Source organism: Xenopus tropicalis, chromosome 4, assembly GCF_000004195.4.
Source record: "Xenopus tropicalis strain Nigerian chromosome 4, UCB_Xtro_10.0, whole genome shotgun sequence".
Lineage (NCBI taxonomy): Eukaryota > Metazoa > Chordata > Amphibia > Anura > Pipidae > Xenopus > Xenopus tropicalis.
Genome location: NC_030680.2, coordinates 43,721,667 through 43,749,521, shown reverse-complemented (window position 1 = coordinate 43,749,521; position 27,855 = coordinate 43,721,667). Strand labels below are relative to the sequence as shown.

General features: G+C 38.0%; 2 protein-coding genes across 6 annotated transcripts in view; one reads left to right on the top strand and one right to left on the bottom strand.

Annotated features, from left to right (window-relative positions):
• Positions 1-24,991, top strand: part of adcy7 (adenylate cyclase 7) — a 130,850-nt gene extending 105,859 nt beyond the window's left edge. For 4 of the 5 annotated variants that reach the window (XM_012960538.3, XM_031899791.1, XM_012960539.3 and 1 more), the window contains exons 15-26: positions 1,206-1,303; positions 3,746-3,830; positions 4,778-4,915; positions 5,000-5,071; positions 8,821-8,978; positions 11,949-12,036; positions 17,219-17,377; positions 19,159-19,305; positions 19,384-19,488; positions 21,022-21,136; positions 21,675-21,799; positions 23,023-24,991. In XM_012960538.3, the coding sequence (XP_012815992.1) occupies positions 1,206-1,303; positions 3,746-3,830; positions 4,778-4,915; positions 5,000-5,071; positions 8,821-8,978; positions 11,949-12,036; positions 17,219-17,377; positions 19,159-19,305; positions 19,384-19,488; positions 21,022-21,136; positions 21,675-21,799; positions 23,023-23,169 (1,437 nt within the window). In that variant the 3' untranslated portion in view covers positions 23,170-24,991. 5 annotated transcript variants of the gene reach the window in all.
• A 1,655-nt stretch (positions 24,992-26,646) lies between these two features.
• brd7 (bromodomain containing 7) overlaps positions 26,647-27,855 on the bottom strand; it is a 36,697-nt gene continuing 35,488 nt past the window's right edge. Inside the window, exon 17 of the mRNA NM_001008007.1 lies at positions 26,647-27,806. The gene's annotated coding sequence lies outside the window, so the exon portion shown is untranslated. The remainder of the gene's footprint in view (positions 27,807-27,855) is intronic.

Sequence of the window (27,855 nt, the reverse complement as noted above, 5' to 3'; positions counted from 1 at the left end):
TTAAGTCCCCCCAGGTAGGCTACCTTCCCCAGAGTACCTTCCCCTCTGGAAAGGTGGCTGCTCCCACCTAGCAGGCAAACGAGCAATACCTGTTCTCACTTGGGGACACACACAGAGATTCCACAAAGGATCACTGGCAGCCCTGCAGACTCTTCGCTTTTCAGTCTCAACTCACAACATGTGGTACTGGCTGCTCACTCTGTATCTCTCTTCCAAAAGCTGGCAAAACAACAGGGGCTCCCTTTATCAACTGCTGGGCCCGCCCCTAGATTTTTGGCTCCAAACTTAAGCACACCTCCTACCAGAAGTGCGCTGGGGCATCCAGCCAATCGGGTCCCTCCCCAGTCTGTAGCTAGGCTGGATGATGTCACAGACTGAGAAACAGGGGACAGAGTTCTCTAATCCCCTACAATGGGTTTCTGGATAAGGGGTCTGATACCTGTGCTAGTGATATGCTAAATACCAGAAGAAAGCCAATAGAAATATATAAAGGGAAACACAAAGATAAACTCATGGGATAGTATTTTTAAATCACAACCCCTGCACCCTGTCAGCAATGCTGGGCACCTCTATCATTTGCATAATAAGGTGGCTTCTGGCTGGCAAGGGAAATCTATTACACTGTGAGTTCAGTGTTCCATTTTGGCAAAGCAAGGTACATACAAACAGATGGTGCCCTTTCCCATAAGGTGGGTACTTACAAGACCATTGTCTCTCTAGCTACAAGTGATGTAAAATGTTGGTTTAAAAACAAAACACATTTATATCAATTTTAATGGCACTTGACTGAAACATATGAATACATAAAATAATTGCAACAAGGGTATTGATGAATTTGGGAACTGGCAAGTTGCTTGTAAAAAGCTGATAAAAATAAATTCCATGATTTTAAAATATGAGGGGTTAATAATTGATAACATCACATTGGCTACAGTTATATTCAGAATTATCAATGTGGCTTAAAGTTGTAGTAATCTCTCAGGTGGTAATGCTTAGCTTCCTGGCATTGTGGTGTCATTTATTTTTTGGTTACAGTTATATTAGTGGGTATCAATTGTGGCTTAATATTTTATAAATATCTTCAGGTAGTAATTCCATTACATACCATTCTATGGTGCTATTTGTTTATTTTGCAGTTATCAGAAATAAATTGATGCTTCATTATAGAATATTAGTTTTTTTGTTTTTTTTTAATTCCCTTTCAGTACCGCACCTTCAGAATTCCTTGCATCCAGAGCTACTTCCTGTGTGCCAGCTTGATATTCTTGTGCATATTCCTGATCCAGATTTTAGTGATGCCCAGGTCAGTAAGTGAGCATTAACAGAACCAGTAAAGTGCTAAAGTTTATTGCAGATGCTAATTACATAATCTATAGGGCATTTTTTAGTTTCAGTGAGATTCATTTAGTATCATCTGATAAATTTGCTCTGTTTTGGAAGGCTTGAGATTGCTGTTCGTTCCATAATTTTCCTTATTTCTAGCCCGCTTGCCTATCTATCGCACTTGGGCCACCTGCTGCATCAGCTTGCTGTGCTCCCCTGCTGACCTCCTCGTCACTCTGCTGGGCCCTCTGCTGCCCTGCCTGCCACCCTTTTGGGCTCCCTCAACTGACTTCCTACTGTGGGTATGGGGTGTGATATACAGGAGGAGACAAAAGGGGGTATGGTATGTGATGCACAGAAGTTTGGAAAAGTGCTAGGAGTGTTATATACTCAAGAAGGCAAGAATATGTGCTGCAAAGTAGAAACATGTGAGATGGAACAAGGTGCAGCACACAAGATTTGATATTAAAGAGTGACACAAGAAGATGACACAAAAGATAGGAGGTATGGGGTCAAATGCATGAGAAGAGTGTAAATGGCATGACCAACAGAGTGGACAAGAAAGTAAAGGGGGAAACAGGACGAGGTGGCAAAAAGTATGGGATGTGAAGCACGCAAAACTAAAAAATGAAGGGGTGTGAGGCACAGACGGGACGAGTATACTGTAGAATGTGGTGCCCAAGAAAAGGTGGAATAGAAGGAGACAAAGTGGAATGGATGCAATGAAGTAGGAGTTTGACATAGAAAAGAGCATATGGTGTATATGGTTTGAGGCACAGGATAAGAAAAGAAGCTATGAGATACAACAGAGAAGGCGGTAAGGAAGGGTAACACACAAGGGATGCACAGACCCCCTACTGTGGGGCTGAAAATATTTATCTGCTTTGGAAGGTTAAAGATAACTGTGGGCACAGGCAATTTTTGGGTGGGAAGTAGAGCAGCTCAAGGAGCATGGGAGTGCTAAGAAAAAGAATAAAAGTTGGTGGAATTCTTTTGGTGGTTTTTTTTGTCCATTTTTTGCATTGATATTACTGGCTTAGTACTGACTGGTACTCGAGACCAAAGGTCACTCTTGAGAACCAAGTCAATCAATTGTAATTTTTTATTTTATGCGGTATAAAATGAAAAATTATGATTGACTTGGTTCTCCAGAGTGACATTCTATGTAGTTACATATAGAAGAATCACCAGTGTTCCCTGGCCCAGCTTATAGACGTATGCTTGGTGCTTTGTGTGAACTGGGTCAGCACCTTTTTTAGTAGTAATAATAAAGGAACAAAAAGTGGTACACTAAGGGGCTGATTTACTAACCCACGAATCCGACCCGAATTGGAAAAGTTCCGACTTGAAAACGAATATTTTGCGACTTTTTCGTATGTTTTGCGATTTTTTCGGATTCTGTACGAATTTTTCGGATCCAATACGATTTTTGCGTAAAAACGCGAGTTTTTCGTATCCATTACGAAAGTTGCGTAAAAAGTTGCGCATTTTGCGTAGCGTTAAAACTTACGCGAAAAGTTGCGCATTTTTCGTAGCGTTAAAACTTAACGCTACGAAAAATGCGCAACTTTTCGCGTAAGTTTTAACGCTACGCAAAATGCGCAACTTTTTACGCAACTTTCGTAATGGATAGGAAAACTCGCGTTTTTACGCAAAAATCGTATTGGATCCGAAAAATTCGTAAAGAATCCGAAAAAATCGCAAAACATACGAAAAAATCGCAAAATACCGATCATTACGAAAAAAACGCAATCGGACTCCATTCGACCCGTTCGTGGGTAAGTAAATCAGCCCCCAAGGCAAGTAAATGCAGGGTACACCTTTTATGTGAACATTTAAGGGTTTTACCCTGCATTTATTTTCCCTGTTTTTCCCTTTTTTTGATAAACCATAGCAACCTTTCAATATAATGTTGGCAAAACCATGAAACTAAATGGCTAGATAATTTTTATGCATTTGAGAAAATACAGTAGATAGTTGGGGGTAGAATATGAAGCATGATTTTTAGAAGAGCAGAGGTTGTTTTTTTTTTTTCTTTTTTAACAGTTATCCGTAATGGTAATTGGTTGTCTTATTCATGAGGCTTGTTTTAAATGTTACTTTTATAATTGAGACTTAGTGGCATATTTATTATGCTGTGTAAAACGAATTCACAGAAAAAACAGAGTAAAAAGCTGTGTAAAATAAACGAAGAAGATCGCCATCTCAACACCAGATTTTACATCGGTATTTTATGGAAGTTCTGGCGGAAGAAAAACATGTAAAAATTACGCTGATTTTACGCCGTTTTTACACAGCGAAGCCTGGCGATGTGTGGTGAATGTTCTTGCCAGTTTTTACACAGCATAATAAATATGCCTCTTAGAGAATAGTTTGTTATGGTATATAGTTAAAAATCAGTTTTATAAATGTTTGATTTCAGGAGTGCAAACTTAGGAATTTCCTTTGGAGTGGTGTCAGTACTAATCCTTTGGGTCTTGCTTATTTGCTATGTGGATAAATGTGCGGTAAGTGCAAGTATGAGATTTTTATTGCTGTTGGATAAGATATTAGCAAAAGTCAGTCTAGAGATGCTGCCACATAGCCAGCTGTATTTAAAGCTACACTTTAATAAAACAAATTCACTTTGACAACTGATTTAAGCAAGACACATCACGTTACAATGATTAATGCATTTTAATGGAATAACTGATATTATAACTTGTGAAAAAAGCTCAAAAAAGATACAGTGACATATTTGATTTATAGTATGTTCTAGAATACATGGAAGGTTAATACAGAGTTAGTTCCATATAAAATACCCCACAACACATAGTAGAATAGCTAAAGGACCAATTCCATGTATAAAAAACATGGTAGGATAAATGCATTGCCAATTTTATGTATAATTATTATTATTACTATCTGTTATTTAAATAGCTCCAGCACATTTATGCAGTGCTTTACAAAGATTATACACAGGGCCAGACTGGGGGGTGCAGGGCCCACCGGGGCTCCTGCCCCAGGGGCCCTGCAGGTGCCCCCGCCAGCCGCGCCCCCTAACCCCACCAGGGGCCCCCCTAAACCCCCGCAGGATCCCCCACCCGACGTCCTCCCCTAGCGCACATAAATTTAACGTGTCAGGGGAGGAACAGTTGGGCTGGGGGAGCACCGGCAAGGGTCAGGTCTGGGCTGCTGGGGCCCACCGGGATTTTTCCTGGTGTCCCAGCAGCCCAGTCTGACCCTCATTATACATAATTCACACTAGTCTGTGCCCCAGTGGAATTTACAAGCTAAGGTATAAACTTACTAGGGTAAATAAGGTTCAGTGGTGTTGTTGGTTTAAGGAGGCTTATCAACATCAAACCTTTATTAAAATGCTCCTCAAAGTAATGAACTATGTATTAAGGTCATGGTAATGTTGCGTGTTAAAACATTGCTTTGTAATATAATTGTTGATTTCTCTGTTCGTCAGCGATTTTGTAATGAGAATGCTCCCTTCTCTCGTTTCTTGTGTTCCTTGGTGGAGATGATAGAAACTCGTCCTAGTCTGCGAGTTCCTCTTGTAGCTCTTACATTAGGATCCCTGCTGATTATCTCTATAGTGAATCTGGTAAGCTCTTTATATGATTCTTGCTTTTTAACCTTTTAAAATACTGAATATATACATTTGACTCCGATTATGCTTTTTCTAAAGCCTCTTGATCAGACTCTCCAGACCTGCAATACATCAAGCATTGCAACTGAAAGCCAATGTCAGAGTATTCCGGTAAGTGATAAGTTAAAGAGAGCCATAGAGTTATGAGGAATAGTTTGCAACTTCCCAGATTTTTGTAATCGCAGTATTCGCAAGGGAGTTGTGATTATATCATATAATGCAAATATCCATCCAAGTAACTCCACTTTTTTGTAGCACAGAATTTTCTGTGAACATGAACCTGATTCTCATTGGACAAATCACAAAGTGCAAGAATAAATATTTTTATTGGTACCTACTAAGAAGAGGACATAGTAAAGCCAAATATACCCAGGTCAGATATTTTATAGATTTTAGTAATTTCCAGCAAAAGTGTATGATTATCAGTCTGTGCATGGGTCACCTTTACAAGCACACCAGTTTGGACTGCCCAGTATCAATAGGCTCAACAGGAACATATATTGGCTTGGGTATAAAATCAGTAGGGCATATATAAAGGCTTAATCTCCTTCAGGTTATGAAAAAGATAAATTATGTCTAAGAAGAATTGACTTGCTGAGTAATATTGAAAACTTTTCACTATTCATTAGAGATGAGTGAATTATTTCGCCAGACATGGATTTGCAATTTTGCATGAAAATTGTATTTTGCCATTGGTGAATTGTTTGGCGAAACTTCCGCAAGATTTTGTTGCGAAAATTCATGGTTGCTTCAAAAATAGGTGTGCTGCGTCAAAAAAGACATGCTGCACTTGCGTTTTGCAAATTTTCCGCCATTCCGGAAATTTTTCCTAAGTTTAGAAAGTTTTTTTAGCAAAACAAAATGATTCACTCATCACTACTATTCATCCAAGTGGCTTTTTTAGTACAATCGATTGTACAGAATTTCCATCATAATTAATATTGTTCAAATTTATACAAATCATTAAGGTGGGACCCCACCATCAGTTATAAGAAAAAAGTTTATGGACTTTTTACAACTGCTTGAGATAAACTATTCGCATAGCCTTGCATCACTAGTTCTATTCCAGAGAAGCAAGTGTATATGTATATGAACTCTCGAAGATAAACAAAGACAGAACCCCTCTCAAGTGAACTTTCAACTCAGATATAACATCCTTAACTACTTTATAACCATCCTCACCCCCTAAATTATTGATTGTGCACCACATTCAATACTAGAAGGATTGTTTTAAACAAACTTTGCAGTTGAAGCTAGAGACTAAAAGACAATGGTTTCCTGTGATGTCACGTTAGTATTCACTTGCCTACCTCCTAGAGTAGGGGTCCCCAACCCGTGAGCCACATTCAAATGTAAAAAGACTTGGAGAGCAACAAAAGCATAAAACATGTTCCTGGCTATTTGTTCCTTGGCTATTTGGTAGTCTCTATATGGACTGGCAGCCTACAGGAGACTTTGGCAGTAAACCTGGTTTTTATGCCTCCAAAACCTTCCTCCAAGCCAAGAATTCAAAAAAAGACTCCTACTTTATTCTGCTGGGAGCAACATCCAAGGGGTTGGCTACCTCCAAGCCAAGAATTCAAAAAAAGACTCTTACTTTATTCCACTGGGAGCAACATCCAAGAGGTTGGAGAGCAACATATTGCTCATGAGTAGTGATGAGCGAATCTGTCCCGTCTCGCCATAAAATTCACAAAACAGCAAGAAAATTTGCGAAACATATATCGGACGGCTGCACCATTTTTGACGTGGAAGCACCTATTTTTACGCAAGCGTGCCTGTGAGTTTTTTTGACGCGCATCGATTTTTTTCAAATTTTTAGCGGAAGTTTCACAAAACAATTCACCAACGACGTAATGCAGAAATTCGCTGCTAATCCATGCCTGCAGAAAAAATTCACTCATCACTATTTAAGAGCCACTGGTTGGGGATCATTGTCCTAGAGAGAGAATTGACAGTTAGAAAGCAACTTCCCAATAATGCCCTTGAGCACAGCAAAGCACAGTCCACATCAAGTATGTTCTTTTTTTTATTATGTATCTAGACACCACTTTTTGGTTATGGATAAAATGCAGCTCTGCCATTGATTCACCAGTATCTCTCATCAAAGCCAACCTTTAGAAGGGGGAAGTGGAAAGAGCCTTGAACTAGTTCAAGGAAACAGCACATAGTAATCGGTTGAGCTATGATGATTCACTTGAATCAATATCAGAACACATAAGGTAAAAGCCTTTGCTAAACTCAAAACTCAGCAGACTGCAAAAACAAGGGAAAAAGTACAATGCACAAAAACTGTCCTTTGGACTGTGTAATATAAATCACAAAACAAATCGATCTTTGCCCATTGTGGCTGCCGGTGTGCTGGACTAAATCAGACTAATTGAATTGTTTGGCCCCTGGGACAACCTTCACATCATAATGAAGACCTCTGCAGACCTATTAGGACAGTACTGCTTTTACTGGCCCATGTGGTCCCAGCCGAACAGGATATTCTAACCTGCACAATAGATATCTGGTCAGATAACGTCCATATATATTGATCAGGCAGGCCATTATGGAGCTACATGCAAGGGTCAAAAAAGTTGCCTTCTCAGGAGGATGAGGTACCACCTCATATAGGTTTGCTAATTTGTATGTCAACTTTAGACTCAACATTACTTGGTGGCATTAGCATAGGCTTATCTTTCTGCATACAGAATAATTGTAAAAGTCTTTCCTTGTTATGCCAGTTTTACTGTGTTCTGATATACAACACTGATAAAACTGAGAAGTGATTGGTAGCAAAAAATCTAATGGAATCAAAATTTCTGTACCTTTGGTCTAGTGATAAAAGTTCTGCACATCCTGTCTCACTAGAATGGTATTCTACCACTTGCCTCTAAAATCATAGAACATATATTGTGTGCTCTTGTATTACTAACTTTCTACCACCTATAATCTGTTAGACCCATTGCAGTCAGGTTTTGGCCTGCACACTACACTCGGACAGCCTTAAGTTACCAATAATTTTTCAGGTTGCCAAAGGCAAAGGTCACTTTAACTATCATCTGATTTGATGTGGTTGACCACTCCCTCCTTAAGCAATTCTGTATTCACTTGGTATCCATAATAAGACTGCATTATGGCTCTATTTCTTACCTATCTAACCAGTTGTTTACTGACTCTTATGCTAACAAAACCTCATCTCCAGTTCCACTAAATATAGGGGTACCACAAGGCTCTGTATGTGGTCCATTGTTATTCTCCCTATATACTCTGTCTTAAGGAGATGCCATCCCCATCCCCTCATTGGGCTTTAAATATTATCTGTATGCTGATGATGTCCAAATATATTTATCAACCCCTTTATTAACTGCTGAAACTGAGACTCAAATCTCTAACTGCCTTTTAGAAATCACCACCTAAAACTGAACTAATTATCCCTCCACCTAAATCTGGTCCTACTTCCTCCTTTACTATATGTTCATGCTCATTAACCCTATCAACTAGGCACATTGGCTGGGGGTAATCTCCCATCACTCCTCACAGTCTGTATTAAATACTGCTGCCAGAATTCATCTCCTCTGTTCCAAAAGAGTACAGTACCCTTTATTTTTGAAGTCCTTACCTTGGCTTTTAATAAAGCAAAGAATAGCTCCTTTCAAGCCCTTCATTTCTCTGAGCCTCACTTCATCTCTTATTTTATGTCTCCGTATGTTCCTGAAAGACTCCTCCCAGAGCAACCGCTTGGTTGCATCCCCCACTACAAGTACACATATACAGTTTAACACATTTATAAAAATTGTAACCCTATTTGTTTTGATTTTCGATCAGTGAACATGAAATATGTGCTCCTGAAACAGATATTTTTAATTTTACAGTATTATGTATACTGCTGTATTTTGGGACTCGTTGCCTGCTCCATGTTCCTGCGAATGTGCTTCGAGTTGAAGATACTTCTTTTGACAGCTGCATTTACTGCATATAATGTTATTATCTTTCACACTCATTCCAGCATATTCAGGAGTAACCTGAACAGGTATGGGGTTTCAAATTAAACTCTCTAATAATATAAAGTGGTATATATTTCTGTTGTGCAAAAACCTTTTAAAATGTATGTATACCCAATGAATGGAAAGCATAAAGAAATGTTTTGGCATAATCAACTTCTAAGCAAATTTTTGTTAATTAAAAATGTTCAGTTATTTGAAAGATATTTTGTACTCTTAATTGCTGTTGAAAACAGTTTTCGTCTCCCTTTTACTATTCCCTTCTTCAGCCAAGTCAATGTTCTTACAATGCCTTGCACATTCTATATAAATTACAATTATAAAGGGGAGTTAATTACTCAATTTGTGGATGGGGGAATCCCCTAATAAATTTAGGGCAGAATACCAACCTAAATCAAAACCACAAATAAAATAACACAGGAGCTACATCATCCTCACACATGTAATATGTATCTCCTGAGCGATCATTATATTGTGTAATTATTATTTTTGGTGTATACACGCTTCTATGTACAGTGCTGTGGAATTAATTTACACTTTACTAATTATAATGTAGTGTAATAAATGGGTCTGAGAACAAGGAGAATAACAGAATCATGCAGCTCACACATGGGGACAGGACGTGCAGAAATCTCCAGCATGCCCAGACCCTAGTACTCCGAATATAAGCAATGTCCAGATGTGGCTGGGAGGCATGCAGCTCCTAAATTTGTGCTGCCCAAGGCCCAGAGTTTGTGGCCTTGCCACAAATCCAGGCTGAGCTATAGTTATCCTTTAAATCTGGCCTAAAATTGGGCAGATCTCGATTGGGCAGGTTTGATTTTTCTGGCCGATTGGAGACCACTCCCCGATCCCGCTCGTTGATGCGGTCCCTGAACCGATGGTGCCTATACCTGCCATTCTAATTAGCCCGTTTTAATTAGTTCTAATTAGCTGATATCGCCCACCCATAGGTGAGGATGTCAGGAGAAGTGAGCAGATCTTACCATGTATGGCCACCTTAACTTTACAAATAACTTAACCCTTTCACTGCCGGCCGTTTTGGTCAAAGCGGAACTTGTATTGTCAGACAGTTCTTAAACATTTTGCACAGTTTCACTTTAGGGGCCTTTCCTCAGGGGGACTTTTAGTTTACCCAGAAAAACAATATATTGTTTTTTTCAGGACAACCTAAGCTTTCAAAATATTTCGGAATTTTGGTGTAATTCCAATTCTGTAACAAGATATAGGCTTCTAAATGTATAAAAAAATGTAAGAAATTACATTTTCCATAATATAAACACACATACCAGACACAAAAATTATTTTATGCATAAAAATACAACTGATTTGGAAAGTCCCATGTCTCCTGAACGTGCCAATACCAAATATATATAGTTTTATGAAGATTTCTCACTTGTATAGGTCAAAAACTCCCAGCAGTACACTACCAAATTTCCAAAACACTGCTTCAGAAAGCTGCATACTTTAGATTTCAGATTTTAGATTTCCACTAACAGAAGGTTTATCACAGAAAATTACACATTTCTGGAAAGAACAGATTCTGGGGAATCCAGAATAGGCACAACTGTCTGTCTACTCCAAACTATCAAGTCACAATGCTTTCCTAAAGTTATTGGTTTTTATCAAAATTTGTGAATTTTTTTAAAAAATCGCTTCAAAGCTTCCAGTCTATTGTATCTTATCTCCTATAGGTCATAAAGTAACCAAATAAAACATCCTAAATATGAACGCCAGGGGTCCACTGAACAGTTTGATGCCCAATATGTATAGGTTTACCTAAGTATGTGGCATGTAGGGGCACCAATGTGAACATACCCCCATATGATCTATCATTTCTGTCATTTCAGCTCCTGCAAAATCAACACATTTACATCATTATATGTGGAATAAAGCTAGTATAAAGTACGCTCACCCCAGAAATCCATATATATTTGTAAAGTACACATTCTCCCAAATCTAAAATGGGTACCCATGTCGTTCTACTCCAAAGTACCAAGCCGCAAAGCTTTTCTAAATGTAGCAATTTTGATGACATTTCCAAAAATCCCCTCAAAGCTTCCACTTTGCAGCATCTTACCTCCCACATAGCATTAGGTACCAAGATAAAACACCCTAAATTTGATATAACAGGGTCCACTGAACAGTTTGATACCCAATATGTATATATATATATATGTATATATATATATATATATATATATATATATATATATATATATATATATATATATATATACAGTAAATATATCACATCTGCTGCTTGGGGGTCAGCCCTGTGACTATCGCATTGCAGGGCCGACATGACAGCCCCCCCTGTCATGGCCGTACGTCGTTGGCAGTAAAAGGGTTAATAAGTCTAGTGCAGTTTGTTTTGACCTTTTCTCTTAAGCCCCCCCCCCCCATTTTGAGGACAATAAAACACACATATATACCTGTATATATTGTACATATATATCCACACAAATATACACAAGTGGTAATGTGGTAATGTTATGGTACTCTAGATAATATCAGAAGTATTTATAAGGCTTTTTTATTTAATCTGTGCAAATATATATAGTGTAAAAGGTTTTTTTTACAAAACAGAGACTGCTACTTTTAACATTTTTTTTTTTTTTTTTACACTAGAATTTCTTCTTTCCCATCAGAATTTGTCCCCATTACAAATTAATTGTGTCAGTTCTAAAGCAGTGTAAACTATTGTAATTTTATGCATGAATTAGATGTAATAAATAGGACACTCATTTATAAACAGGCCAGTTAGCTATTTATGAAATTCCTGGTCTGCATGGCATTAATGCAGAGGGGTTTATAAATATTCCATTTATTTTGCCATAAAATACACACTTTTATTAATAACCCTTTGCAGAGAGAAAAAGTGTATTCTCGTGACTGATTGCAAATCTGTTTTATACAGCATTAACCAATCATAACAGAATACATGAATGTGCTTAAAAATGAGTCTAACTGACTAATTACAGCCCTTCTCATTTCAGTTCCATTGGTGTCCTGGAAGATTTTCAAAAAATGTCTTGCTTTTATCTTTCTCTGTATTATTTAACCCTGGTTTTACTGGCAAGGCAGGTGAGTAAAATAAATCTGTAGACTTAATTTTATTCAGTTTGGTCCATATACTCCAATGCTTACTCATTTCATCCTGTATTTTATAACAAGGTTGCAAATGTTTAAAAGTATCATTAAAAAACTTGAAACACGCATGCAGCAAATGGATAGGCAAATGTCACTGATAACATAGACCATGCAATGAACCAGTTGGTTGGATCATCAGTTGGAGGTGCAGGTGTGTAAGGTTCCTCAGGAATCAGTAACCCTTTAAAGACAAAGCTGTACCTTAAAAATGAATACTTAACAAATTGATGGCTTATTTTAATAGTGTAAAGTGCTAAGAAATCTTATCAAATTGGCACATACATATCAGTAAATATTAAACTTTTTACAATTTTTTTTACCTTTTTTGTGAGGTTTTGTGTGGCTTCCTCATCACCTGACAAGAAATATTGCAGGTTCTAGCTGTTATAGGAAGTAGTGTAAAGTAGAGTAAAAGACACAGCTCTGTGCCTGATTCCAGCCATGGTATATGAGTGTAGCTGCATGTGTGGCTGCATGAAAATTATTGCAACTTGTTACTCCATTCATTGGAGTTACTCGTGTCTTAAAACACTAATTGAATTTCCCTATAGTTGAACTTTGCAAAGTGCAAAGCCTTTTAGTTTCTTAGTGTTATTGATTTTTTAAAGGAGAAGGAAAGGTAAAAACTAAGGAAGCTTTATCAGAAAGGTCTATGTAAATACAGCCGTATGCACTCACAGAAACGCTGCACTGAGTCCTCTATCAAAAGAAACACAACATTTCTTGTCTCCTTTTTTTCCTGTGCCAGAGTCTGCGCAGCTCTCACCTCTCTCCCCTCTCCTGCTCCCCCCTCCCTCAAGAATGCTAAGAACTCCCCCCCCCCACCCTTAGGAATGTGTGATCTGAGCAATACAGCAGGAAGCTTCCTCATAGTCTTACGAAGGGGTTACAGGGGTTTTGGTCTTGATGCAGGAGAGTGGCATTATGGGAATTTTGTTTACAGAGCTCAACATTTTTTTTTTTCCTATGAGGCTTCTGCTTATCTGAATAGGTAAAATATGGGGAGACTTAAAGGAGAACTAAAACCTAAAAATTAATATGGCTAGAAATGCCATATTTTATATTATAAACTGACTGTACTGGCTTAAAGTTTCAGCATCTCTATAGTAGTAATGATATAGGTTGTTACAGTTGTCACACAAGCTCCCCATCTTGGATTCTGTTTCCCCCCCCCACATGCTCAGTGTGGTCTGAGCAGTTGTTGGGAAGCTGAGCTTAGTGGTCATTGCAAAATATCAAGCAGAAAATGAGGGTTGTCTGTCATATAAGCTGATGCTACAGGGCCTGGTTTTAGATCTGTCATGTAATGTGAATCTGAATGAATTACTAATCAGCCTTTTACTGTTACATTTATACTCTCTTTATGCAGTATATTGGTCCCTAAGCTCAGTAACTGACAGCAGCACAGAGCATGTGTAGGGAAGCAGCAGAAGATGGGGAGCTACTGAGGCATCTTTGGAGGCACAAATCTTCCCTGCTAAAGGGTTGTGGTCACCTTGGGCTGGTACAGAAACCCAAAGCAAAATGTACAACATTTTTGCCCTATTTCTTTATTTGGGCTTTATTTCTCCTTTAAGGGCACTATTGAGAGAACTGAAGGTGTGTCTGTAGATTGAGATTAACACTTTATTAGCCTTTCTTTCTCCTTTAATAGACATCAGTAAATGAGACTGTTTTACTGCACAACATACTGCTGTACAGTATGAAGGGTTTTTATTCTATCCATTTTTTCTGCACTTTTATCTGCTCTCTCTGGCCCAAAAATTGAATATTTTGGATTTTTCAATGGCATGTTTAGACTGCTTTTAAAAAGCATTTTGGTGTATAAACTTGGCAGGCCTGGTAATTCTGATTTCCCTTGTTTTATTTTTTTTTTTTTAAAGGTTTTTATTTTGCATTTTTAACACAAAACAATAACATACAAACATGTAACATTAATCATCATGCGGTTTTACAAAATGTTGTCTTGGTTTTTGTAAGGTAGCACATACATAGACATTTACTATTGGCCTAGTCTGGGGTAGTGGACTTTGCGGTGGGGCTGTCCCCTGGAGCATATGGGGGGTGAAGAGGGGAGGTACAGTTCAGACAGTGGCATCTATCCAGTTCCTCCAGATTTTTTCGTATTTCTGGGGGCACCCTCTGGCAGCATACGTAAGTTCAAATAGAGGTAGCAACGTTCTTATGAGGTTTAGCCATCTATCTAATGTGGGAGGGTCTTGGGCCATCCAATGCAACAGTACAAATTTCCTGGCATAGAACAGTAGGCTGCGAAAGAGGGTTCTCATGTGGACTGCTGGGATGAGATTGTCAACCACTCCCAATAGGCAGACCTTGGGTGTTAGGATATTTGGGAGGAAGGTTTTCTCTTGAATATAGCTCATTACTTGTGCCCAGTAGGATTGAATGGTCTGGCATTGCCAAAGGAGGTGTATATAATTTGCCTCTGGGGCATTGCATTTGGGACACCGGGAGGATTCACACCTGGTCATATGATGCAGTCTCAGGGGAGTTATGTGGAGTCTGTGTATGATCTTAAATTGTATCAATCTGCCTCTAGTTGAGACTAGGTGGTCGTAGTCATTGTTGTCTATTTCTGGGAAGTCCCTGTGCCACATTGTATAGGCTGTACTGAATGGGGACTTAACTGTTGTCAGGAGAAGTGCGTATACGGGGAGGGGAAGTTTTTTGGTTGAGGGGCTTTGGAGCGTTAGTTCTATATTGGATGTGGTAGGGCGTGGTATTGTTTCCCCAAATTGTGCTTGGAGGACGTGTCTTAGTTGGAGATATGAGTATCATGGGAGTGTTGCTTGGGTTTGTGAGTGCTTGAATTGGTCCCTTGGTGCCAGCACACCTTCTACTAGTATATCTCCCAATGTGCAAATCCCCCAGGTGTACCAGACTCTATATGGTGTTATTTGCTTGAAGTGGGAAAGGGGGGAGTTGGCCCAGAGTGGTAGTCCAGGGGGAAAAAGGGGGGGGGTTTAGATAGCAAAGTTTTAGTGCAGTGAGCCAGGCTTTATATGGCGTAAGCATAATTGGGTGTGTTGTGTGGATGTCTACTGGTTTCCGGAACGGTATATATGTTAGTAATTCTGTGGAGCTCGCTATTGTGGCTTGGAGGGGGAAGTTGGGGTTCAAGGGGTCTGGGTTGAGCCACCATTGGATGCAGTATATTTTTGATGCAAGGTAGTATAGGTACCAATGTGGAAGTCCCAGACCACCCTCTGTGACCGGTGCTCTGAGTTTGGTTCTAGCAAATCTGGGTGTTTTACTTGCCCATAAGAATGCTGTTTGTGCAGCATCAAGGGTAGCGAAGAATTGTTTGGGGATTGTGGTTGGGGAATTGTGGGAGATATAAAGGAACTTTGGGAGGAAGATCATTTTTATTAGATTTATCCTACCCCAAATAGTGAGGGGTAGGTTGGCTCATATTGTTAATTGTTCTTTCATCGTTTTGAGGATGGGGTCTAGTTTGTTTGGGAGGAAAGCCTCTATTTTCCTATAGATATTAATGTTCTATGGATATTCTAAATGGTTCCAGAAAGGAAATAGTGAGGGGTAGGTTGGCTCATATTGTTAATTGTTCTTTCATCGTTTTGAGGATGGGGTCTAGTTTGTTTGGGAGGAAAGCCTCTATTTTCCTATAGATATTAATGTTCTATGGATATTCTAAATGGTTCCAGAAAGGAATTGTTCGGCCATTCTGATGCAAATTAGAGCAGCTCAGGGTTTTTTTTTGCCCTTTTCTTCCTCTGGATTAGCTATATATTTGGTAGGATTTACTTGGATTTGGATTTATGGCCCTTTTTCAACAGCAACTGCTATGTAATTTAGTATGTAAATATAGAGCAAAAAATCACAATCTAAAAATCTTTAGGTTTTGTTATTCCTTTCAAATGGAAACTGAAGCTACTCCATGTTTGGTTCTTGCAAGGTAGATAACATGTAGTGTGTTCTTTGCTGCTTTAATTAAATATTGCAGTATAAATAAATACTGAGATTATGCTGTTTGAATCCGTATCCAATATTTCTACAGTTGACTACTGTGAGGAGAGCAGATACCATTATGCTAATGTTCCACGGAGAGATTAAGGGGCTTATTTACTAAAACACGAATTCGAATCCGAATTGGAAAAATTCCGATTGGAAAACGAACATTTTGCGTCTTTTTCGTATTTTTTGCGATTTTTTCAGCGCCTTTACGACTTTTCAGAAATTGTCGCGACTTTTTCGTTACCAATACGATTTTCGCGAAAAAACGCAAGTTTTTCGTAGCCATTACGATTCACTCGTATCTTGTCGCGACTTTTTTGTATTGAGCGCTCGTAAGCGGCGGCATGACTTTGGAAGCCTCCCATAGGACTCAATGGCACCCTGCAGCTCCAACCTGGCCCAAGAAAAGTCACCATACTGAAGCTTGAATGAATCTGAACGCTACGAAAAAATCGCAACATTTTGCGTAACTTTCGTAATGGCTACGAAAAAGGCGCGACTTTTCGCGCAAGTTTTAACGCTACGAAAAAATCGGCAGATTTTACGCAACATTCGGATGCCAACGAAAAAGTTGCGATAATTTTCCGAAAAAAACGCCAAATACCGATCATTACGAAAAAAACGCATTCGGCCGGTTCGTGAGTAAGTAAATGGGCCCCTTAGTCTCTCACAACAGATTCTCTGAAATGCCTTTCCACAGGCAAGAAAAGAAATCACTGATGGAAAGGCCTACCCAACGCTTCAGCTTTCTGAAGTCACACAAATGGATAGCAGGAGGAAAATTTGCGCGACTTTAGAAAAGTGAAGCCATGCATAGGCCTTTCCACTGGCGAATTCCCTTTGTTGCTGGTAGAAAGGCATTTTTTTGAGAGATTAGTCATCCACAGTAGCAGAGATCTCTCGTAGGCAACTAAATGTCTCAGAGGGACATTAGCCTTAGGACCAGCAGTCTTACCGTTCCTTTAAAGAAGATTGGTGAGATAAACTCGAACTATTAAATGCTTGGAACACATGTTGAACAAGGGATATACAAGTGTTAGGTGTTCATCTTTTGATCTGCTCTTTTCCCTCTGCTGTTTAGGGCTAAAATGTCATCTATTTTCTCTTCCACTCTATCCAGGTAGAATATTATTCGAGGCTTGACTGCTTGTGGAAAAGGAAATTTAGGAAAGAAGATGAAGAAATTGAAACAATGGAAAATCTGAACCAACTCCTCCTTGAAAATGTTCTCCCAGCACATGTAGCTGCCTATTTTATTGATGACAACAGATCCAATGAGGTTAGTATACTTATTATGAACAATTATTATTTCCAAAGCTTGAATCTCCAAAATGAATAACTTTACTCTTTGTGATGTTTAAATCCAGAGAGTTCTGCTTTATTTTGTTTGAGGAATCTTGTTGGTATTTCTGTAACTAAAGGCTTAGGTTTTGCTTCATAAATCTCATGTTGGTTACAACGTTCATGTTTGTGCCTCTTTGTTGCTTGTGTGAACCACTTAATTGATATATATAGATTGTAAGCTCTACGGGGCAGGGACCTCCATCCTCTTGTGTTTTGACTTTTATTGCAACTGTATCTTTTATTTATTTGTCTTTATTGTAATACTTGTGTATGTATTTATCTATTGTCTTAATAACCCCGTTTGTATTGTATTCTACTGTACAGCGCTGCGTACATAAGTAGCGCTTTATAAATAAAGATATACATTGAGAATAATAAAACCAATTTATTTTCTGGTCTGGGTTCCATGAAGCCTGTTACTATGAACTAGCCCTGCTAAATTGCTTTTGATTAGTGTAGTATATAAATATTTCAATGTTTCTATTCAGTAACATACTTCCTGCCCCCTTGTTTTCAAAGGCTAATACCAGAATATGAAGCCCAACTTTATGGGCTAAATGTAATGCAGATGCATGTATGCATGTATATTCTTTATTTATATAATAATTATTTATGTACACAGCACTATATAAATAAAACAATAAACTAATACAACAAACAGGTTATTACAATAAAAGATAAATGCAAAGTATGATAAATACAAATAAATACACTGTACAGTTGCAATAAGTTAAGGATTAAAGATACAAGAGGAGGTTACAATCTAAATGGGAGGGTAACTTACAGACACAAATAGGATATTATCAGGGGCGTTTCTAGCCCTTAAACTGCCCTGAGGCGGCTCTTGCGATGCCATCCCCCCCTAGGACCCGAGCTTACCATTACAGTGCTGGAGGTGGTCCGTGGGGGGCTAGTGTAGCGAGTGCAATTGTGCTCTCAGAACTAGCAGAGACAAATTTCCTGCTGCAGGTTACAGAGGGTGATACTGTGAAGTGCTAATTCCCAGATCATGTACTGTGTGAGAGCTCCAAGGTAGTCTTTAAGTTTAGTTCTAATGTAAGGAGCAGCAAGGCAGAAAGGTTTAAGGTGGGAAACAGTAGTAGCAGTGGGGGGTGCAACCAAGGTAGAGTATTCTTAAAATCATTCTGTTCCTTTAAAGTAAACAATAATAGGTGCTACTCTCTTAAAGCAGTATGATTCATCCTGCAAAAGGCTTCAGACTTGTACAAACCATGTAAATGGTCATTTGTGTAGTTCTCTAGTTCTGAGTGAAAAATCATGGATCCAGATTTATGTAGAGATCACAGCAGGCAATTCTGGGGGTTACAGTGCCCCCTATCGGTATTTTTTTATTCATCTAGCAAGTGTATTTTAATTTGTTTTAAATCAAAAAACAAACTAAAATACACTCGTAATCTCAGGTAACCCAAGGCACACACAGAACTGCAGGTTACCCAAAATTTACATGTTGAGAAGGTCACGCACAAAATCCACAGAATTGTGGGTTACCTGTATGTGCGTGGAGTGTGGGAGGACACCAATGTAACTTGCCTGTGTATTTAAAGATTGTAAATGCTTTTTATTGTTCTGTTTATCAATATCCTTTATCATTACAAAATTCCTATAATTTATTATGCAGTCTATCTTACAGATTTGTTAGTAAGAGGGTGTGTTTCTTTCTTGGATTTAATTTCCATATTTTTTGTTTCTGGATAGGACTTGTACCATCAATCATATGACTGTGTCTGTGTTATGTTTGCATCAGTCCCAGAGTTTAAGGTCTTTTACACAGAATGTGATGTCAACAAAGAAGGTCTTGAATGTCTAAGGCTGTTGAATGAGATTATTGCAGATTTTGATGAGGTATGTATCACTGACATGATGAATGGTATTAAAGCTTTTCTGGATGATTTGAATATTTGACTTATCTTGTTTCAACAGCTACTGATGAAACCCAAATTCAGTGGGGTTGAGAAAATTAAGACGATAGGAAGCACTTATATGGCAGCTACTGGTCTAACGGCAACTCCTGGACAAGAAAATCAGGTAACTAGCTGGCATTTTTTTAATATGCTCGCAAATTTTTATAGTTTTAATTTGGCAAAGGCTGCAGTTTGGAACACAGAAGGGTTGATTCTGCAAACTATTGTTAAAGGATAACTAAGGTTAACTAAAGAAGTAGGCTAGAAATGTTATACTTTGTGTTTTGGGCTTCTGTACCAGACCAAGGCAATCTCAGGCCTTTAGCAGTTAAGCTGCATGCCTCCAATTATGCCTCAGTAGCTCTCCAACTTCAACTCCAACTTTTCTGCTGATTCACTGCACATGCTCTGTACTTATGTCAGTTATTGAACTTAAGGACCAATGCAAAATATACTGTATACAATTTAAATGTCATGATAAAAGGCTGACTAATAATTTATTCAGATTCACATTATATGTCAGCTGTGAAATTTGTGCAATTAGCATTAGAACATAATAATCAGCCCTGTAACATCAGCTTGTATGATAGGCTAGCCTGATTTTCTGCTTGATAATTGGCAACAACTCCCAAGCTTAGCTTATTAACAGCTCTCCAGAGCACACTGAGCATGTCTCACTGACACTTCTAACAAAGTTCAGGATGGTAACCCCTGTGACAACTGTAAAGGCCTGGATCATTATTATTGTAGAGATGTTAAAACTTTAGGGTGGTGCAGTAAGCTCAGAATATAAAATATGGCATTTCTAGGAATATTTATTTTTAGTGTTTAGTTTTTTCTGGCTCATTCTTGTTCTTTCTAGTCCACGATCCTGAGTCTCATCAAGAAGGATTGATTTTTGGTGTTAAACCACAGAAAGTGGCCATGTTTTCTTGCACTTCATGCCTGTATATGTCAATGAGGTGCAAGGAAGCCCTTACTATTGACTTTAAACTGCCAGATAAACTGACAGATACCCCTGAAAACTGAACATGGCCACAATTGTTAGCTATTTAGACTTCATCTGACAGTGTCTGTATACCCTGCCCAGTGATAATTCATGTAACTAATAGTAAGGGAAGTGCAGGCATCAAGAACTTCGGAGCATGTCTGTTTCCGTTCAGCTTAATTTACAGTATACGTCAGTGATGCAATTAGCTAATTCACATGATGATTCCTGTGTTTCTTTTTCTGTGTGTTACTCGACACTAGGCAGGAACTGCAAATAAAGGTCTTTTTTGCATTATTATATCTTTAACTGGAGTGTAACTGTTTTGACCAAGTTGGTGCAAAAAACAATACAATTGCATTAATTAACCACATATAATTATATATAAATAATTAATGGCACTTGTTTTATGAGTACTATGACAAAGGATAACTTCAGAGGGTTTTTTCAATTTCTTGACATAGGTCTGAACAGCTGAATTCACTCTCCACTGCCCCTGGCAACTGCCTTTCCTAGAGGTTTATATGGGCCAATGAAGGGCAATTTTGTTTTTGCACTGCATGTTCATCTACTGTGCAGTCCTATGGAAAGATTTTACCATATTGAAAACCTTTCCTTAATTATTTTGGGTCAGTGTTCCATAGTTTCTTTGTTTTTTTTTCATGCCAGGATCAGGAAAAGCAGCATGCCCTGATAGGAATCACTGTAGAATATGCAATGGCACTCATGTCAAAACTGGATGGTATCAACAGACATTCGTTTAACAATTTCCGCTTACGTGTTGGTAAGTTGCAAAAGCTTGTTTTATACACAGTGTAAACTAAAGAAACTGTATAATCCAGGAATTCTTTAAAACATTCTTTTTAAATTAAATGTCCTGAAAAATATCTAACCAGATGATTTCTAACTAGAATTCTAGCATTTATTAAATGTCAATATTTCTAGTATGGGGCAATGTTTAACTCTCTGCTGCTATGCAGCATTTGGGTCCTAGGTTTCATTCCAGCCAGGGCACAATCTGCAAAAAGGTCATGTTGTTTCCTCAAGCTTCTGTGGCTTTCTACTTACTATAGTCAATTATATTAAGAGTATTTGGAGAGACTCCTGCTCTCTAAATATAATTCACTATAGTGTGATAATGTGTATGTAGATAAAGGTACTAATCTTAATTAGTAATTAATAAATGGGTGATTCTTAGAAACAGAAATGAATGCCTTGCATTCTCTGAAACTTTTTGTATTGAATGATTTTTCTTATATACATATATGCATTGCCATTGGTGCTAACATGCTAAATATATAATTTGGTTTCCATTTACTTAGGGATAAACCACGGACCTGTAATTGCTGGAGTAATTGGAGCAAAGAAGCCCCAGTATGATATCTGGGGTAATACTGTGAATGTGGCCAGTCGAATGGAGAGCACAGGGGAACTTGGAAAAATTCAGGTAAACTATCCCAACTAGGTAAACCGCTGCTCTACATTTTTTTTGCCTCATTTGGATCCATTTCTACCTACTGTCTTTGCAGTTTTCCTTGACAGGAAATGTATCTCTTTTACTAGGAAGGACTTGTAAAATATAAAATATCTGTCAGTCTTTGTATCTATCTATAATACCCATAATATGACAGAGTGAATCCTTTGGAACTGTATGCAGTGTAATTTATGATAATCAAAGCTGGCCAGGGGTGGCATATTTACCTAATATTAGTGCCCATTAGTCATCTAATGGATCAGTCTGTCAGTCGAGCTCAGAATCCCACCCCATGACCACAGGGTCTGTTTCCTCTATAGTTATGCCACTGGTCAAACTTATTTTAATGTTTTTTTCTGTTGCCAGCATGTTTGTTATGCAAAATAAAGGAGCCACATTGCAATTCAGATTCATCAAATTGTTTGAAGCCCCATGTGTTCCCAGCCCGAACACCCTTTGCTGTATTGATGACATCAGGTCATCTAACACAACCTCATAAATAGCAAATGCTTTTAGCTTAGTAAGCTGTATGGAGCTGAAAGAAAGCAGTCTATTCCCTCTGACTGTCACTGCAACTCTAAAGTCCCCAGGGTACAGAGTGTGGTATGCAGATCATTGAAGTTTCATGTAATTTAATGCAAGCTTAATAAAATTTGATTTTCTAATTGCTGTTCTGATACATGTCTATTATACCATGTAACCTTTTAGTTACTTTCCAAATGTTAAAAATGTGGATGCTTTTAAATGTATTAAAGTATTTGTTTTCCTCTATGTAATATCGTATATTGTATCTAGTAAAAAAATATAATATTACTGAGAACATTTTATAGCACTCCAAACCAAGATGAGTCATCATATTTGCCATTTATTTGATTTTTTTTAAACTTCAACCTTTATATTTTTACTAACACTGCAATAAAAAAAAGACCAAGGGGCAGATTTATCAAAATCTGAGTTTAACACTTAATAAAAAAAAACTCATCCACATTCTATTCATTCCTATGGGATTTTTAGTATTTAAGTGTATTTATCAAATGGTGACCTCTAACTTTCACCCATTGATAAATACACTTCTTAAAATCCCATAGAAATTAATAGAACAAGGTTGAGTTTTTATGTATTAAGCTCTAAACTCACATTTTGATAAATCTGCCCCTAAGTGTTTATTTTCTATAACATTTGTAATTCTCTTGCAGGTAACAGAAGAAACCTGCCAGATTTTGGAAGGTTTGGGATATTCCTGTGAGTGCAGAGGGTTTATTAATGTCAAAGGAAAAGGAGAATTAAGGACATATTTTGTTTGTACGGACATGGCCAAATCTCAGAGCATCGGAATGAACTAACACCAGTCTCCTTGTTTATTTGCTGCCTAGTTATACATGGAGTAGACATTTTTTATGCATCTTGGAAAACCTCCTATTCCAATGGTACTTAAGAAGAGTATTCTGACATAGTGAGCTTGCGCTGTTCCACAGACATGGAGTGAGGTTGTGGCACTGATTTACTTTTTCTTTTACCAAGCAGACAGTATTTTGTAAAATTAATGATGCTCTGATGTACAGAGTAGAGTTTTAATAATAAAAAAAGTTTAGATTTTTAAGTTTAAAATGTAAATCCAGCAGTTACAGGGTTACAAATAAAAATGATTATGTGGCCACAGTGACACAAAAGTATGAAGGATGAACACTTTTTGTAGATTCTGTGCCTTACATACCAAGTGTGCCTTTAACTATGGTAAATATTTAAATGAAGGAAAAGTGTGAAACACAATTGTAAAACTTTACTGCTCCTATTTTACTTTACAACCAAATGACAGGAAATGTTGGTCTGTACACAACATGAATGGTGCACTGATCAAAATAAAAGTTTTGTCACTCTAAACGTTAAATGGTACTGAAAGGCTAATTTTCCCATATTTGTGTTCCCCGGTCAAAAAAAAAAAAAAAAAAAAGACAGCCTGTTTAAAGAAAAAAGTGACCGGGACCGGGGTTTATTGCATTAAAAAAAAATGCTTAAACATCAGTCATTAATATTATCTGTATATTCTCTTTATACAGCAGTAATTAATATTTGCAATACCACCAAGTGTTTTTTTTTTCTTACAAGAAAGTTGTTTTTCTTATCTCTTAATTGTTTTAAGTGGTTTTCATAAAATATTCTAGGTTAAGCAAATATAGTGTTTCCTAACTAGTGTGTCTTACACACTGGGAAAGAGTGTCCCCACTGTCCCTATCCAAATAGAAGAATTACATTTAACCTTTAATATAGCTTTAGGTATAACAGGGCTGAAGGTTGTTTTCAGAGAAAAAACTTGGTGATACAGATGGAGCTACTAGTAGCAGCCACGTGTCGTGGCTACTAAAATAGGCAATGCTGATCATTTACTGATAATTGTCTCTATGTGTGGTTTAGCAGAAAGTCAGTAGAATGTCTGTGCAGTACAGCCCCACACAAAACAAAAATACTCCATATAAAGGTGTACCAAGGACTGTCTTCATCAATATTAAAACTATTGCATCCAAATTCATTCAGATAACTTACTTGATTAAAGCGTATTATAGAGTAAAAAGTTTGGAATGGTAGGGTGCAGGCTCCAGAGGGAACATGTACCTCTTTATCACCTGTGTTCACTAAAACTACCATTTTGAAATAATGCTAGTTTTATTAAAAATATTATGTCTATGTCTTAATTTGCTGTATGTTGTTCTCAGCTGCTATTGTATTTGCCTTTTAACATACTATAGTCTACTGTAACTACCTTCTCACAATTAAAGAGGAAAAACGGGTATAGGATCTACTATCTGGAATGTTGGGACCTAGAGTTTTCCAGAAAAGGGATTTTTTCTGTAATTTAGAGCTCTGTAACAAAAAAAAAGTCTACTAAAGGTCATTTAAAACCAATAGTATTGTTTTGCCACCAATATAGAATAGAATATTACAGAGAATAAGGAAATCATTTTTAAAAAATAGAATTATTTCAGACTGTATGGGGGTGGCCATTTGAGCGTTCTGGATAATAGGTTTCTGAATAAGAAAATATACCCGTATTATGAAAACAAATATGTAAAATCATCATTCCATGGAAATAAGGATCTTTCATAATAGTTAAAAATTCTGTACCCTTTTTTTTTTTTTCTCAAAATAAACAAGCTAGTCTTCACCATCCTCTTCTTGGTCCCTTTATATACAGAATTTGCATTTGTGTTCTCTCTTTTGCTGAACATATGTTTCAGCGACATGTGCTCACTTTGCCGAAGGTCAGTGGAATCTAGAGCACTTTCATCCAGCAGTTGAAACAATGGGGCCGGACCTATGTGTGCAGTCTCTTTCCCTTAGCATTTACAAATGGCTTTGAATAGCTAGTACTGTGTGCAAGGAGTGAAGATTTTAGCTGATGCTACATCTGTGTTGCTTGCTTCTACAGAATAATATTGGGGGGGGGGGTCAGGTACTGAAGTGTGAACTGATAGGGGGGGAATTCACAAAAGTTTATTTTTTGGAGTAAAAGTGGTGGAAAAACTGGTGGAAAACACTTTCTCCAGATTCACAAACAGAAATCAGACTCAACCGCCAATTTTCCGTTTTTGGTGAAAGAAATACAGTTTACAGAAACTTTTGTGAATTTGTCATTTAAATGACATTTTTTCCCGACGTTTTCAAAATGGAGTAAAGCTCAGTGTAACTCTGTCAGACCAATTCTAAGCTCCTCTGTTTTGTTTGGTTTCACCCAGTCTCCATTTCACACCTAAAGTAGGGGACCCATTGGGGGGTCATTAACATATTAATGGGGATTAGCAGACTATTGTTAGGGGACAAGTTTCTGTCTAACCCTAGAACAATAGGTGGAAAAAGCATCATTAACATTTTATAAACAAGTAAAACACTTACTAAAAAAAGCTTAATTTATATCTTATGTATAAAAAGTTTTTACCTCACATTTGCATGATTATGCTAGTTTTAGCTTAATCAATGAGGCAATAATAACATTTTGTGTGAATATATTGTAAATATTTTTATTAAAAGGAAAATTAAAGCCTCCCAGTGCCCCCTCTTTAATCACTTCACTGACATTTGCCTCAACTTATCTGTGCCCCCATAGCATGTCCAGAACTACAGAGCTGCCTAACAGCACTGCCCCCACCTGTTCCCAGCAGCCATCTTGGTGATCAGCAAACAGCACATTCACACCGGCCCAACAGGGCACTGGATAAAGACCCGGTGGGCCCTAGTCCTGTTGAACCTCTATTCACTGGGCATGTTAGTGTGTGGGCCAGATTGCTGCTGCCCAGTAATGAGTAGGGGCTAGAGAAGACTGTATGTAGACCCTTAAATCTTGTTACAGAAGTAGAATTACACAGAAATATAGAAACCATTAGAAAGCCCAGCTTGTCCTGAAAAAAATGATGCATAGTTTCCCTGGGCAAACTAAAATTATCCCTCAGGAAATGCCCCCAAAGTGAAATGACAAATGGCAAATGAAATGCAAAATCCTGCTGGCAAAATACTTACCCCAAGGCTCCTGTAGCTGTGGGACTGGGTTTGATGGCACCGACAGATTTACTAAGAGCTAAAGGCAAATTCTTAAAAAAAAAAAAGTCTGTAAAATGACAAAATCTGAAAACAAATTCACAAAAGTGGAGATAGAGGTTTGTGAGGTGGAAAATCCGACAAATCTATCTCCACTTTTATTATGTCTCAATATCACTACTTTTTTGAATTCCCCCCCATAGAATTAGTGGCAGCGAGTCCCCAGATAGGGAGCAATTTATTTAAGCAGCATCTGAAAGAAGTCTGCATAGTCATGTAAGAGGCTCTGGGGATAGGATGCAAGAAATGGAGTAACATAGATCTTTATTGAGCTAGTTGTGCCCTGTACCCTCCCAAGGAAAAAAGGCAGATACATAAAAACAAAATACAATTAGCTTTTCTAGAAAAGTTAATATAGCATAATAAACAAATCTTCTTCCCAAACCAAGATACTAAATGGTCCGTTCTGTCCTGTTATAACCAACTATTTGGTCTTCAATTTTTTGTTTTCTTTTATGACAATAAACATGAAAGCATCCAAGGGGGTGAATACATTTTATAGGCATTGTAGTAGTGATGCTTATTTGCCATCACCCCTTACAGAGATCATCAGTGACGTTATCCACCATGATCATTTACCCACGTCCAACCCCTGACATCTGTGATGTCAGTAGGGAGGGCATGCCTTTCTAAACAGCACCAGTAAGTTTCAGCTGTTATAAAGAGTAGTGGAAAGGGAAAGTATGGGCATCAGGCCTGGCACCTACTGGAGAAGCAATTAGCCAGCAAAAATCAGCACATAATTACTTTGTAAAAAAAAAAAAAAAAAGAAATGGTTGCCATTTTTCTTGATTTCCCTTAGCATATACAAACTAAATAATCATTGCTCTCAGGAAGCACCTTTCAAACCAGGCATCATCCAAAATTTGAGTAGTGAAAAGTCCCCTTCTTAACTAGCTGAATAGTTTAGTCCGCATTTATCTGGTGTGTTATAAAGGCTATACCTATGGCACACACTCACAGATTCCACACAGTCGCGCATATTAATCATAATAATCAGTGCCCGGTGCAAAAAATGCATGGTCTTATGTTTACATAAAATAAAGGTTGCAGGGGTTTTTTTTTTTGCCTGTGTGGGGTCTGCCATTTCTTCATGTGCACCCAGACCCCACGTGAGTACTCATCAGCTGTTTCACTTTTGTTTTTGGCTACACACTAAACATCTATTTTTTTTTCCTGTGATCCCATTGCTGCCCTTATAGACCAATGACAAATAACTGTGAAACTATGTTTGCAGGAGCCAGTGTCACCTTACAGTGATTATGAAGGGTTCCACTTTTATAGGAACATGTTTGCCTAATCTAAGGCTAAGGCCTACACTAGTATGGCGCATATTTACAGCAAGCCGAAAAACACTTGCCGAGAATACACTAAATACGTTTAAAACTCCCCCCTACCTGTGCCTGCACCCAAGTGAATTGAATACACTCGGGTACAGGCAC